General features: G+C 44.3%; 1 protein-coding gene across 1 annotated transcript; it reads left to right on the top strand.

Moving 5' to 3' along the window:
- The first annotated feature begins 3,355 nt into the window (after positions 1-3,355).
- LOC133639067 (vesicular inhibitory amino acid transporter-like) lies at positions 3,356-16,078 on the top strand. Its single transcript, XM_062032202.1, has 2 exons — positions 3,356-3,911; positions 13,421-16,078. The coding sequence occupies exons 1-2, from the start codon at positions 3,534-3,536 to the stop codon at positions 14,606-14,608; spliced, it is 1,566 nt and encodes a 521-aa protein (XP_061888186.1). The 5' UTR covers positions 3,356-3,533; the 3' UTR covers positions 14,609-16,078.
- Positions 16,079-16,682: the final 604 nt, after the last annotated feature.

The following is a 16,682-nucleotide window of genomic DNA, read 5'->3' as shown; positions in this document are numbered from 1 at the left end:
ATCCATGCACATCTGGCATGTACACAACATCCATGCACATCTGGATTATACACTGTATGCATGCACATCTGGCATGTACACAACATCCATGCACATGTGGCATGTACACAACATCCATGCACATCTGGATTATACACTACATGTATGCACATCTGTAATGTACACAACATCCATTCACATCTGGCATGTACACAACATCCATGCACATCTGGATTATAACCAACATTCATGCACATCTGGATTATACACAACATACATGCACATCTGGCATAAACACAACATCCATGCACATCTGGATTATACACTGCATGCATGCACATCTGGCATGTACACAACATCCATGCACATGTGGCATGTACACAACATGCATGCACATCTGGATTATACACTGCGTGCATGCACATCTGGAATGTACACAACATCCACGCACATCTGGATTATACACAACATGCATGAACATCTGGAATGCACACACCCTCCATGCACATCTGGATTATACACACCATGCATGCACACCTGGAATGTACACTACATGCATGCACGGCCTGTACACAACATGCATGCATATCTGGAATGTACACACCATGCATGTAAATCTGGAATGTACACACCACACATGCGAATATGGAATGTACACACCATGCATGCACATCTAGAATGTACACACCATGCATGCACATCTGGAATGTACACACCACACATGCACATCTGTAATGTACACACCATGCATGCACATCGAGAATGTACACGCCATGCATGCACTTCGAGAATGTACACTACATGCAAACACATCTGGAATATACACTACATGCATGCACATCTGGAATGTAGAGTACATGCATGCACATCTGGAATGTACACTACATGCATGCATATCTGGAATGTACACACCATGCATGCACATCTGGAATGTACACACCATGCATGCACATCTGGAATGTAAACACCATGCATACACATCTAGAATGTACACTACATGCATGCACATCTAGAATGTACACACCATGCATACACATCTGGAATGTACACGCCATACATGCACATCTAGAATGTACACTACATGCATGCACATCTGGAATGTACACGCCATACATGCACATCTAGAATGTACACTACATGCATGCACATCTGGAATGTACACTACATGCATGCACATCTGGAATGTACACTACATGCATGCACATTTGGAATGTACACTACATGCATGCACATCTGGAATGTACACTACATGCATGCACATCTGGAATGTACACTACATGCATGCACATTTGGAATGTACACTACATGCATGCACATCTGGAATGTACACTACATGAATGCACATCTGGAATATCCCCTACATGCATGTGCATCTGGAATGTACACTACATGCATGCACATCTGGAATATACACTACATGCATTCCGACTGGAATGTACACTACATGCATGCACATCTGGAATATACACTAAATGAATGCACATCTGGAATATACACAACATGCATGCACATCTGGAATGTACACAACATGCATGCACATCTGGAATGTACACAACATGCATGCACATCTGGATAGGTAGTGTACAAATATGACATTAGTGTAGAACTATATACTATTAAAATATTTGTCCACAAGTATATTTGAGGTGGTAAACAGATTTGTGTGCGAGTGACGCATCATCTCGTCAGCGAGTGTTGACCTATCTTTGATCCTCTGCAGCGCATGCGCAGTAAATATGACAAGAAAAGGCTCGGTGTGAAATAAAAAATGGAGCAGTTCTTTTTGGGAAGTGGCGCCAAAATGGCCGCCGCCCTGTAAGGCAGCCATCGGGTCACATGACCCCTGTCAGGCTGCACTCGAGTCACGTGACCCGATGGCTGCCTTACAGGGGTCACGTGACTCCTGTGAGCCAACGAACAAACACAGGAAAATATACAAATATTACAAAGATTGTGTACACAATGATGATGATTATTACATGATGATTACTATCATGCATAATATAATAACACAATGATGATGATTATTATATAATGATTACTATCATGTATAATATAATAACACAATGATGATTATGACATGTTTATATGATGATTGCTATCATGTGTAATATAATAATAACAACATTGAAAGAGGAAGTCACATGACAAGATGCAGGAAAAAGGAGAAGAGTGTTTAACGTACTCAGTCATAGAAGGTTCCAGACATCATCAATCATGAGCTCTGACTGGAGGGAGAGGCAGGCATAAATAACAGCCTGATTGGCAACTGCCATCAGGTGTGTCAGGGATGCCAATCAGTGACAGGTGAGACATGCAGGAAGCGGAACCAAAATAAGAGCACTGACAGGAAATAAAGACAAACTAAGGAAACATAACCAGACATGAAGTGACAGATCATCACACTATGGTTAATATTGTCTTGTATTTATATATATATATATATATATATATATATATATATATATATATATATATATATATATATATATATATATATATATATATATATATATATATATATATATATATATATATATATATTTATTTATATATATATATATATATATATATATATATATATAAAGACGAATATGAATATCAATAAATATGAATAAATAATATATACATGAATAAATATTAATATAAATATTTATATATATATATATATATATATATATATATATATATATATATATATGAATAAATAATAATATGAATATGTATTATATATAACAATATATAAATAAATAGGAATATAAATAGGAATAAATATTTATATATAACAATATATAAATACATATGAATATGAATATATATTTATATATAACAATATATATATGAATATATATTTACATATAACAATATATAAATACATATGAAAATACATATGAATATATATTTATATATAACAATATATAATATATATGAATATAAATATAAATATGTATATATATTTGCCATAGAGATGATGTAACAAGTCCAATATTTCCCTTGCCACTAAAAAGAAGTTCATGTTAATGATATGTAAATATTCATATGAATATGTAAACCATGTAGACCGGAAGTAATGTGTCGTCACTAATTGTGTCGTTTTTTTACACGTCATTTGTCGTGACTGCCCCCCGAATCTCTCTATCCTCTCTCTCTCTCTCTCTCTCTCTCTCCATCTCTCTTTATCCCCATCTCTCTCACTCTCCCTCACTCTCTCTCCGTCCGTCCTCCCCCCCCCCCATCTCTCTCTCTCTCCCTCTCTCTCTTTCCATCTCTCTCTCCCACTCACTCTCACTCACTCTCTCTCTCCCTCCTCCTCCTCCTCCTCTTCTTCTTCTTCTTCTTCTTCTTCTCTTCCTCCCTCTTCTCCCCTCCTGATGCCACTGAGGTCATTTTCGGATTGACTTCCCACACGTGAGTTTTCCCGTGGACGGACGATGGCCGAGGGCACGGAGAGGATTCCTTTGGCCGCGGACACGACAACCGTGCATCGCCAGCAATAATCGGAGGGGAAAGGATCGTTCAAAGTCCCGCAGCTCGCTGCCCCTGATTGCGGGAAAATGGCGCACCTGATCCGCCACAAGCTGACCAACAAGCTGACCAATGCGGCCCACTCGGTGTCCAACAAGTCCCAGGCCAAGGTCAGCGGCGTGTTCGCCCGCCTGGGCTTCCAGGCCGCCACGGACGAGGAGGGCCTGGGCTTCGCCGAGTGCGACGACCTGGACTACGACTACCGGCAGGGCATGCAGATGGACGTCCTGCAGGCCGGGGACGACTACGGCCCGCTGGACGGGGAAGGAGGCCCGGAGGCCGGCGACAGCCGTTACCAGCGGGACGCCACCGGCACCGTGCCCCTCAAGAGCGCGGGCTCCGTGGACGAGGACAAGCCCAAGATCACGTCGTGGGAGGCCGGCTGGAACGTCACCAACGCCATCCAGGTACGCGCGCACGTGCACGGCGACCGAGGCCCAAAGTCACCTTGGACGCAATTAAAGGCCCCCTCGTACGCATGCGCACTTGGAACAATTAACGCCACTTGTCCGGGAATTCAAAGCCGATTTTTAACGCGAGATCCGACAGAAAACTAACAGAATTGTTTTTTTTGTATAAAACAATAAAACACGATACAACATCATGTTTGTATATAAAGAATACAACAAAATACGATTGAATTATGTTTATTTAAAAAACAATACGACGAATTACATTATAATTGTTTACATAAAAATAATAAAACGAATTACAATATAATTATGTTTATATAAAAACAATAAAACGAATTACAATATATTTATGTTGATATAAAAACGATACAACGAATTACAATTGAATTATGTTGATATAAAAAACAATAAAACCAAATACAATTGAATGATGTTTATTTTAAAAAATAATACAACGAATTAAAGTATAATTATGTTTATACAAAAATAATAAAACAAATTGCAATTGAATAATGTTTATTTAAAAGAACAAAACTAATTACAATTGAATTATTTTTATATAAAATAAATAAATGGGTTATACTTGTATAGCGCTTTTCTACCTTCAAGGTACTCAAAGCGCTTTGACAGTATTTCCACATTTACCCATTCACACACACATTCACACACTGATGGCGGGAGCTGCCATGCAAGGCGCTAACCAGCAGCCATCAGAGGCAAAGGGTGAAGTGTCTTGCCCAAGGACACAACGGACGTGACTAGGAAGGTAGAAGGTGGGAATTGAACCCCAGTAACCAGCAACACTCCGATTGCTGGCACAGCCACTCTACCAACTTCGCCACGCCGTCCCTTATATATGTCAAATAGATCATTATTTGCATCTTTTTTAGATCCATTTTTAAAATATATAAACATAATAAAACTAATTACAATATATTTATGTCTATATAAAAACAATACAACGAATTACAATTGAATTATATTTGTAAAAAAACATTAAAACGAAATACAATTAAATAATGTTTATTTAAAAAACAATAAAACGAATTACAATATAATTATATTTATAAAAACAAGAAAACAAATTGCAATTGAATTATGTTGATAAAAAAAAACTAGTTGCATTCATAACAACAAGTAAACAAAATGTAATTGAATTATAGTCATAAAAACAAAGTTACAATTGAATGATATCAATATACAAACAAAAACAAATAACAATTAAATCAGCTGCATTCGGGCGGAAGGCGGGGTACACCATATATATATATATATATATATATATATATATATATATATATATATATATATATATATATATATATATATATATATATATATATATATATATATATATATATATATATATATAGTGTGCGTGTGTGTGTGTGTGTGTTGTCTTTATTTGAAATAGACAATAGTTATATTCAGTAAAAGAATGAGTTGGCATGAGAGCGATTTGGTGTTTTTAAAAATGGATATAAAAAAGATGCAAATAATGATCTATTTGACATAAATGTGTCATTTTGATCACGTGACCTGCATGAACGTGTAAAAGTGTGATAAGACTAATTATGTAAATCCTCTTATCGCGCATGTTGGCTGCGTGGGGGAGGGGCGGTCATTATTCTTCACAAACAGAAAGGCACCGCAATAAAAGATATTTGAGATAGTTTTAAATATTTTCATGTGAATCTGTGTTATGTTCAATAAATTTCGTGAATAAAAATCACTTCAAACATGATTTTAATATGCAGATTTTCCTAAAGCTATTATGGGCCTGCTGCTCTGCAAGCACCACTCACCCGCTGCACTGCTAACATGCTAACGCTTTGTGCTAGCCTTCATGCTAATTGTGGATGTTTAAACCTAAAAATCATGCATTTTGAAACCAGGCGCCATCTTGGAAGTATGCTAATGTCTCTTATATTAGCATGCTAACGTTAGCATGCAAACGTGTTAATTTTGTATGTTTAAACTACAAACCCCACAAGCAGTGAAGTTGTCACGTTGTGTAAATGGTAAATAAAAAGAGAATACAACAAATCCTTTTCAACTTATTCTCAATTGAATTAACTGCAAAGACAAGATATTTCATGTTCACACTGAGAAACTTTGTTATTTTTTGCAAATATTAGCTCATTTTGAATTTGATGCCTGCAACATGTTTCAAAAAAGCTGGCACAAGTGGCAAAAAAGAGTGAGAAAGTTGAGGAATGCTCATCAAAGACTTATTTGGAACATCCCACAGGTGAACAGGCTAATTGGGAACAGGTGGGTGCCATGATTGGGTATAAAAGCAGCTTCCATGAAATGCTCAGTCATTCACAAACAAGGATGGGGTGAGGGTCACCACTTTGTCAACATATGCCTGAGCAAATTGTTTAAGAACAACATTTCTCAAGCAGCTATTGCAAGGAATTTAGGGATTTCCCCATCTACGCTCCGTAATATCATCAAAAGGTTCAGAGAATCTGGAGAAATCGCTGCACGTAAGCCATGATATTACGCACCTTGGATCCCTCAGGGGGTAATGCATCAAAAAAGCCACATCAGTGTGTAAAGGATATCACCACATGGACTCAGGAACACTTCAGAAAACCACTGTCAGTAACTACAGTTGGTCGCTACATCTGTAAGTGCAAGTTAAAACTCTACTATGCAAAGCCAAAGACATTTATCAACAACACCCAGAAACGCTTCGCTGGGCCCGAGCTCATCTAAGATGGACTGATGCAAAGTGGAAAAGTGTTCTGTGGTCTGACGAGTCCACATTTCAAATTGTTTTTGGAAACTGTGGACGTCGTGTCCTCTGGACCAAAGAGGAAAAGAACTATCCGGATTGTTCTAGGCGCAAAGTTGAAAAGCCAGCATCTGTGATGGTATGGGGGTGTATTAGTGCCCAAGGAATGGGTAACTTAAACATCTGTGAAGGCACCATTAATGCTGAAAGGTACATACAGCTTTTGGAGCAACATACAGTATGTTGCCATCCAAGCAACGTTATCATGGACGCCCCTGCTTATTTCGGCAAGACAATGCCAAGCCAGGTGTTACAACAGCGTGGCTTCATAGTAAAAGAGTGCGGGTACTAGACTGGCCTGCCTGTAGTCCAGACATTGAAAATGTGTGGTGCAATATGAAGGCTAAAATATCAGAAGGGAGACTGTTGAACAACTTAAGCTGTACATCAAGCAAGAATGGGAAATAATTCCACTTCAAAAATGTGTCTCCTCAGTTCCCAAACCTTTACTGAGTGTTGTTAAAAGGAAAGGCCATGTAACACAGTGGTAAAAATTTATTTTTTGCAATGTGTTGCTGCCATTCAATTCTAAGTTCATGATTATTTGCAAAAAATAGATAAGTTTCTCAGTTTGAACGTTAAATATCTTGTCTTTGCAGTCTATTCAATTGAATATAAGTTGAATTGTATTCTCTTTTTATTTACCATTTACACAACGTGACAACTTCACTGCTTTTGTACTATGTAAATATACGTTCTTTCTTTCTTTCTTTAGTTTATTTTGAACATGAACACACTTACAGTATAATACTTCACACAATTTCATATCATTTCACTTTGCATCATGTCCGAAAAGGAGTAGGAAGAAGCAAAGCTTATTTAATCCTACCCCTTTCCCACTTCAGAGCGTTTACAAATATATAGAATCACTTACTGACCTTTTTATATAATAAAATAACATTTGTGAATTAGTACACTCAACAGTTTTGTAATATGTAATTAATTAATTCAGTCATTATTAACATACTGAGATGAAGAATATCTTATTTTCAATAAGGTTGAAAGTATTTCTCATAATTATTCTTCTTTGTACTTTGTAAGCACTATTATTTTGAACAACCTCTGGATAATATCAGTACATTGTTTAACTTCTTTACTTAATCCATTCCATAATTTAATTCCACATACTGATATGCTAAAGGTTCTAAGTTTTGTACGTGCATATAAATGTTTTAAATGATTTTTCCTCTAAGGTTATATTTCTCCTCTTTAGTTGAGAAGAATTGTTGTAAATAATAAATAAATAAATGGGTTATACTTGTATAGCGCTTTTCTACCTTCAAGGTACTCAAAGCGCTTTGACAGTATTTCCACATTTACCCATTCACACACACATTCACACACTGATGGCGGGAGCTGCCATGCAAGGCGCTAACCAGCAGCCATCAGAGGCAAAGGGTGAAGTGTCTTGCCCAAGGACACAACGGACGTGACTAGGAAGGTAGAAGGTGGGAATTGAACCCCAGTAACCAGCAACACTCCGATTGCTGGCACAGCCACTCTACCAACTTCGCCACGCCATCCCTGTACATTCTTTGGTGAATGTGGATACTCCTATATTAGCATGTTACCGTTAGCATGCTAACATTTTATGATGCTTGGCGCCATCTTGGAATTATGCTAACATTTCTTAAACATTAGCATGCTAATATTTTTCTAGTTTTTGGCTCATTTTGTAAATAAAAATGATAGATTTGGATACTTGGTGCCATCTTGTCTCTTATATTAGAAGGCTAATGGTAGCATGCTAACGAGTTATGCTAGCTTTTTAGCTAATTTTGAATGTTTAAAATAAAACTCTCCTCCTTGAGCTTCCACCTTATGGTGGTAGAGGAGTTAGCGCGTCCCAATGATCTTAGGAGCTATGTTGTCCAGGGGCCTCTGTGCAAACAGGTCCTCGGTGAGGGATCAGACAAAGAGCAGCTCGAAAACTACTAGGAAGAGACATAATCAAGGACCGAGGTTTCCCTTGCCCGGACTGGTCACCGGGACCCCATCTGGAGCCAGGCCTGGAGGTGGGGCTCCATGGTGAGCGCCTGATGGCCGGGCTTGCACCCATGGGGTCCAACAGGGCACAGCCCAAAGAGACAACGTGGTCCCCCCTCCAATGGACTCACCACCCATAGGAGGAGGCATAGAAGTCGGGTGCCCTGTGAACTGGGCGGGAGTCGAAGGCAGGGCCCTTGGCGGTCCAATCCTCAGCTACATAAGCTAGCTCTTGGGCCGTAAAATGTCACCTCACTGGGGGGGGGGGGGGTGTGGGAGGGAGGGGGGATGGGGTAGAGGAGCCTGAGCTGGTGTGCGAGGTGTAGGCGTTCTGGCTGGATCTAGTCGGTCTCACTTCGACACACAGCATGGGCTCTGGAAACCGTCTTCTCGAGAGGGGCTGGACTCTCTTCCACTCTGGCGCTGCTAGCAGTGAGAGACGATGGGCTGGGGTGGCAATTCTTGTTGCCCCCCGGCTCAAAACCTGTACGTTGGAGTTCAACCCAGAAAACGAGATGGTAGTTTCCCTCCGACTTCGGGTGGCGGGGCGGGTCCTGACTGTTGTTCGGGCTTTTGCACCGAACAGCAATTCAGAGAACCCACCATTGTTGGAGTCCCTAGAGGGAGTACTGGTGTTATGAGTCGACAAGGGGGAAGGAGACGGCACAACAACAGGAGGTATAGCTCAACAGGTTTTATTTGAGCTTTTAATGTATACGTGGGGTGTGTATGCTACTATGTGTGTGTGTGTGTAATACTATGTGTGGAAATTTACACAATGTGAATTTACCAAGGGTTTGTTGAAGGTGCGTGTTGGTGGTGTCAGCATCCAAGTCCAGAGGGGGAAGATCCAAAAGGGGTTTGTGATCCGAGCAAGGTCCGTTTGGCAGGAGAGAGGCGTCAGGGGTCCAAATCCGAGCGTGGGGGTCAAAAATCAGGAAAGGCAATCAGAGTCCAGGGGAAACTTCACAGTGGAAGCGCAAAGGCAATGACAGGGACACGGAGGCTGTGGGAACAGGAGATGACAAAGACAAGATCAGGGCCAGGCATGAGAAGGACAAAAATGAGCAAAAGAGAAAGCACAGGAGGGGAGCCAGAGACGTGAGAGCTTACTGAAAACAGGGCGACGTTCTGGCGACTAGAAGTCAGCGGCGAGTCTCCTTATCCTGCTGCCTCTCATTAGTCCCAGGTGTGTCGATAGAAGATTGTCTCCGACTGTGTCGGCGCGGTCTGCGCAACGAGCGCAGGGGCGTGTCCTGCTTGGCTCGCAGCGGAGTCTCTAGGTGCTGCCGCAGCGGAGGAAGAGGCAGACAGCGCGAGTGCCGTAACAACTGGAGAGTGCTACCTCAGGTGATTCCCTCGTTCTACTAGAGGACTTTAACGCTCACGTTGGCAACGTCAGTGAGACCTGGAGAGGCGTGATTGGGAGGAACGGCCGCCCGGATCTGAACCAGAATGGTGTTTTGTTACTGGACTTTTGTGCTGGTCACAGATTGTCCATAACAAACACCATGTTCAAACAAGGGTGTCCATATGTGCACTTGGCACCAGGACACCCTAGGCCGCAGTTCCATGATCGACTTTGTAGTTGTGTCTTCAGATTTGTGGCCTCATGTTTTGGACACTCGGATGTAGAGAGGGGCGGAGCTTTCAACTGATCACCACATGGTGGTGAGTTGGCTCCGATGGAAGGGGTGGATGACCTGGCAGGCCCAAACACATAAGGGTCTGCTGGGAAAATCTATCACAGTCTCCTATCAGCGGGAGTTGCAATTCCCACCTCTGAAAGAACTTCAAACATGTTACGGACATTGACTCCCAGTGGACCATGTTCCGTGCCTCTATTGTCGAGGCAGCCAATTAGGGCTGTGGCCGCAAGGTGGTTGGGGCCGTGGCGGTAATTCCAGAACCCGCTGGTATGCTGAGGGATGCCGTCAAGCTGAAGAAAGAGTCCTATCGGGTCCTTTTAGTTCATGGGACTCCGGAGGCAGTGGACAGGTACCGACAGGTCAAGCGGTGTGCGGCTTTGACGGTTGCAGAGGCTAAAACTCGAACATGGGAGGAGTTCGGAGAAGCCATTGAGAAAGACTTCCGGTTGGTTTCAACGTGATTCTAGACTACCATCCCCCGCCTTAGGAGGGGGAAGCTTTGCACTGTCAACACCGTGTATGATGGGAATGGCGTGCTGCTGACTTCAACACGTCTTCCTATAAGGAAGAAGTGCCTGAGGACTCTGTAGTGGGCTCTCCTATTTCTCGAGCTGAGGTTGCCGAGGTGCTGGACGAAGTGGCTGGGGAGAGGGAAGTCTGGGCTTCCCTGCTTAGGCTGCTGCCCCCGCGACCTGACCTCGGATAAGCAGAGGAAGATGGATGAATGGAAGGTTGCCGTGTTAGTTAAGAAGCTCCTCTGTGGTAGGGCCCCTGGGTTGGTTGAAATCCACTCAAAGTTCCTTAACACTCTGGATGCTGTGGGGTTGTCGTGGTTGACAAGACTCTGCAGACATCGGGGTCAGTACCTCTGGATTTGTTGACTGGAGTGGTGGTTCCTCTCTTTAAAGGCCTACTGAAATGATTTTTTTTTATTTCAACGGGAATAGCAGATCCATTCTATGTGTCATACTTCATCATTTCGTGATACTGCCATATTTTTTCTGAAAGGATTTAGTAGAGAAAATCGACGATAAAGTTCGCAACTTTTGCTCGCTGATAAAAAAAAAAGCCTTGCCTGTACCGGAAGTAGCGTGACGTCACAGGAGCTAGGATTCCTCACAATTCCCCATTGTTTACAATGGAGCGAGAGAGATTCGGACCGAGAAAGTGATGATTACCCCATTAATTTGAGCGAGGATGAAAGATTCGTAGATGAGGAACGTTACAGTGAAGGACTTGAGAGGCAGTGATGGACGTATCTTTTTTCGCTCTGACCGTAACTTAAGTACAAGCTGGCTCATTGGATTCCACACTCTCCTTTTTTTTATTGTGGATCACGGATTTGTATTTTAAACCACCTCGGATACTATATCCTCTTGAAAATGAGAGTCGAGAACGCGAAATGGACATTCAGTGCCTTTTATCTCCACGACAATACATCGGCGAAATGCTTTAGCTACGAGCTAACGTGATAGCATCGTGCTTTAACTGCATATAGAAACAAAAAAATAAACCCCTGACTGGAAGGATAGATAGAAAATCAACAATACTATTAAACCGTGGACATGTAAATACACAGTTAATGCTTTCCAGGCTGGCGAAGGTTAACAATGCTGTGCTAACGACGCCATTGAAGCTAACTTAGCAACTTAGCAACGGGACCTCACAGAGCTATGCTAAAAACATTAGCTCTCCACCTACGCCAGCCAGCCCTCATCTACTCATCAACACCCGTGCTCACCTGCGTTCCAGCGATCGGCAGAAGGACGAAGGACTTCACCCGATGCGTTTGGCGGCCTGGAGACGTAGGAAGTCAAGGTGAGGTCGGCGGCTAGCGCGGCTAGCGCGGCTAGCGCTCCAACAAAGTCCTCCTGGTTGTGTTGCTGTAGTCCGCTGCTAATACACCGATCCCACCTACAACTGTCTTCTTTGCAGCCTTCATTGTTTATTAAACAAATTGCAAAAGATGTCCAGAATACTGTGGAATTATGAAATGAAAACAGAGCTTTTTGTATAGGATTCTACGGGGTACCATAACTTCCGTTACTCTGACTTCGTCACGCGCATACGTCATCATACCGCGACGTTTCAGCCGGATATTTCCCGGGAAGTTTTAAATGTCACTTTATAAGTTAACCCGGCCGTATTGGCATGTGTTGCAATGTTAAGATTTCATCATTGATATATAAACTATCAGACTGCGTGGTCGTAGTAGTGGGTTTCAGTAGGCCTTTAAGAAGGGTAACCGGAGGGTCTGTTCCAACTATCGTGGGATCACAATCCTCAGCCTTCCCGGTAAGGTCTATTCAGGTGTACTGGAGAGGAGACTGTGCCGGATAGTCAGACATTGGATTCAGGAGGAGCAGTGTGGTTTTCGTCCTGGTTGTGGAACTGTGGACCAGCTCTATGCTCTTGGCAGGGTCCTTGAGGGTGCATGGGAGTTTTCCCAACCAGTCTACGTGTGTTTTGTGGACTTGGAGAAGGCATTTGACCGTGTCCCTCTGGAAGTTCTGTGGGTAGTGCTCAGAGAGTATGGGGTATCGGACTGTCTGATTGTGGCAGTCCGCTCCCTGTATGATCGGTGTCAGAGCTTGGTCCGCATTGCCGGCAGTAGGTCGGACAAGTTTTCAGTGAGGGTTGGACAAAGGCTGGGCTGCCCTTTGTCACCGATTCTGTTCTTAACTTTTATGGACAGAATTTCTAGGTGCAGTCAGGGCGTTGAGGGGATCTAGTTTGGTGGCTGCAGGTTTAGGTCTCTGCTTTTTGCAGATGATGTGGTCCTGATGGTTTCATCTGGCCAAGGTCTTCAGCTCTCACTGGAGCAGTTCACAGCCGAATGTGAAGCGACTGAGATTAGAATCAGCACTGTATGTTTAAACCTAAACATTTTTGGATTTTGCTACGTGGCGCCATCTTAGAAGTAGGCTAACATTTCTTATATTAGTTTTATGCTAGCTCTTTAGCTAATTGTACATGTTTACACTTAAAAATCCCTGATAGTAGGCTCATTTATTCTCAAGTTTGTTCTAATAGTGTTTAACACTCATCACTTCCTCTCCCCACAGGGCATGTTCGTCCTGGGTCTGCCGTACGCCATCTTGCACGGCGGCTACCTGGGCCTGTTCCTCATCATCTTCGCAGCGGTGGTGTGCTGCTACACGGGCAAAATCCTCATCGCCTGCCTGTACGAGGAGAACGAGGACGGCGTGCTGGTGCGCGTGCGCGACTCCTACGTGGACGTGGCCAACGCCTGCTGCGCCCCGCGCTTCCCGGCGCTGGGCGGCCACGTGGTCAACGTGGCGCAGATCATCGAGCTGGTGATGACGTGCATCCTGTACGTGGTGGTGAGCGGCAACCTGATGTACAACAGCTTCCCTGGCCTGCCCGTCTCGCAGAAGGCCTGGTCGGTGGTGGCCACGGCGGCGCTCCTGCCCTGCGCCTTCCTGAAGAACCTGAAGGCCGTGTCCAAGTTCAGCCTGCTGTGCACGGTGGCACATGTGATCATCAACGTGCTGGTCATCGCCTACTGCCTGTCGCGTGCCCGCGAGTGGGCCTGGGAGAAGGTGAAGTTCTACATCGACGTGAAGAAGTTCCCCATCTCCATCGGCATCATCGTCTTCAGCTACACGTCGCAGATCTTCCTGCCGTCACTGGAGGGCAACATGCAGCGGCCCGCCGAGTTCCACTGCATGATGGAGTGGACTCACATCGCCGCCTGCGTCCTCAAGGGCCTCTTCGCCCTGGTGGCCTACCTGACGTGGGCCGACACCACCAAAGAGGTAATCACGGATAACCTGCCCTCCGCCATCCGCGCCGTGGTCAACATCTTCCTGGTGGCCAAGGCGCTGCTCTCCTACCCGCTGCCTTTCTTCGCCGCTGTGGAGGTCCTGGAGAAGTCACTGTTCCAGGACGGCGGGCGCGCCTTGTTCCCCGACTGCTACGGGCCAGGCGGCCAGCTCAAGTCCTGGGGTCTCGGCCTGCGCGTGGCCCTGGTGGTGTTCACGCTGCTCATGGCCGTCTTCGTGCCGCACTTCGCCCTGCTCATGGGCCTGACGGGCAGCCTGACGGGCGCCGGCCTCTGCTTCCTCCTGCCCAGCCTCTTCCACCTCAAGCTGCAGTGGAGGAACCTGCTGTGGCACCACGTCTTCTTCGACGTCGCCATCTTTGTCATCGGCGGCATCTGTGCCGTGTCGGGTTTGATCCACTCCATCGAGGGCCTCATAGAAGCCTTCAGGTACAACATCCAGGACTGACGGCGCCGTCCCCTTTTTCCACCTTCGCCCGCTGCGCCCGACGTGGGGAGGAATTAAACGATGTTGTGTCAATCTTTTCATTTTGCCTTTGGTCGTGACGTGCAATCAGAAACTCTACAAGTCATGTTGGATGCCTGAACTCCAGTCCTGTCTTTATGTCTTCCTTTTTGGACTGCGGGCCTCAACTGCTCACCTACAAACTCCTGTCACTTCCTGTCACTTACCTGCAACCCCCTGTCATTTCTTGTCACTTACCTGAGCTGCTACTCATATGTACACAACACCGGTTGTACAGTACAGTAGGATGTACAGTCTGCCCACACATAAACAAAACCTAAACCATCTGTTCCAGTTCCAGGGTACAACTGCGGCCACCTTCTTAAACAACATTTAAAATTGTTTTGTCAATTTTGGCTAGCATTTCCTGACGAAACCCTGGCTCGGAATCGGACCGCTAGCCTCGGGAATCGGACCGCTACCCTCGGGAATCGGACCGCTACCCTTGGGAAACGAACCGCTACCCTCGGAAAATGAACCGCCACCCTCAGGAATTGGACCGCTACCCTCGGGAATCGAACCACTACCCTCAACAGGCCCAACAATTATAACAAGTTTGTTGCGAGATGTAAGGGTTTTTAAAGTTCCACCATGGCCGCAGTTTGGTCCTGGACACAAAAAACTATTTCTTGTTTATGTGTGGACCTGTCTTTCTACCAAGAGGTCCAGTTGAGTTCAGTTGGGTCTAGTTGGGTCCATTTGGGTCCAGTTGAGTCCAGTTGGGTCCAGTTGGGTATGTTTGAGTCCAGTTGATTCAAATGGGTTCCAATTGGGTCCATTTGGGTGCAGTTGTATCCAGTGGGTTCCAGTTGAGTCTAGTTGGGTCCAGTTGAGTCCAGTTAGGTCCAGTTGGTTCAAGTTGGTTCTAGTTGGGTTTAGTTAGATCCAGTTGAATCTAGTTGGGTCAAGTGGGTTCAAGTTGGGTCTAGTTGGGTCCAGTTGGTTCCAGTTGAGTTTAGTTGGTTCCAGTTGATTCCAGTAGGGTCCATTTGGGTTTAGTTTGATTCAAGTGGGTTCCATTTGGGTTCAGTTGAGTCAACTGGGTTCCAATTGGGTCCAGTTGGTTCCATTTGGCTGCGATGAGGTGGCGACTTGTCCAGGGTGTACCCCGCCTTCTGCCCGATTGTATCTGAGATAGGCTCCAGCGCCCCCCGCGACCCCGAAGGGAATAAGCGGTAGAAAATGGATGGATGGATGGATGGGGATGGTTCCATTTGGGTCCAGTTGGTTCCACTTGGGTCCAGTTGAATCCAGTTGAGTCGAGTCGGGTCCAGTTGGGTCAAGTGGGTTCAAGTTGGTTCCAGTTGGGTCTAGTTAGATCCAGTTGAGTCTAGTTGGGTCCAGTTGGTTCAAGTTGATTCCAGTTGGGTCTAGTTAGATCCAGTTGAGTCTAGTTGGGTCAAGTGGGTTCAAGTTTGGTCAAGTGGGTTCCAGTTGGGTCAAGGGGGTTCCAGTTGAGTCTAGTTGTGTCAAGTGGGTTCCAGTTGGGTCTAATAGGTTCCAGTTGAGTCCAGTTCGGTCCAGTTGGTTCCAGTTGGGTCCAGTTGAGTTCAGTTACTTTCAGTGCGTTCCAGTTGAGTCCAGTTGGGTCGATTTGGGTCGAGTTTGTAACCTAAAATGTGTCAAGTTCCTATGCTAAAAGTAACAAAGAGTTGTGTCACAAAAATGATGTTTTGGAAAGCCAGCATTTGTGAACACAAGTTTTTGCATCATTGTTCATGTCACATGACAGGTACAAGAATGATCAGGCGTGCATTAGAAAGTCCGTGGTCACGGTTGTAAGAGCAGAGTGCAAAGTGCCGAGTCAGCATGAAAAATGAGGTGAGAGACAAGTACAGTAAGTACAGTAAGAGTGGTTGACATTTACAACGCATACAGAGTTCATTACTTCTTGTTATTATTGTTATTCTGATGAAAGGTGGTTGCTGCTTTGTTTGTCTGCGTGCTCGTGGGTGAAGTGGATCTCAAACGTTTGAAAAGTGATGTTTTCTCCCTGTGGAAACGTGTCATGCAATAA

This window comes from Entelurus aequoreus, linkage group LG01 (genome assembly GCF_033978785.1).
Source record: "Entelurus aequoreus isolate RoL-2023_Sb linkage group LG01, RoL_Eaeq_v1.1, whole genome shotgun sequence".
Lineage (NCBI taxonomy): Eukaryota > Metazoa > Chordata > Actinopteri > Syngnathiformes > Syngnathidae > Entelurus > Entelurus aequoreus.
The sequence above is the reverse complement of the archived record's forward strand: the minus strand, read 5'-3'. Positions and strand labels throughout refer to the sequence as shown.

Excerpts from the sequence above, each read along its gene's own strand:
- LOC133639067 (XM_062032202.1), top strand. The coding sequence starts at position 3,534 with ATGGCGCACCTGATCCGCCACAAGCTGACCAACAAGCTGACCAATGCG. Across the intron at positions 3,912-13,420 it reads ACGTCACCAACGCCATCCAG|GGCATGTTCGTCCTGGGTCT; the intron begins GTACGCGCGCAC and ends CTCTCCCCACAG.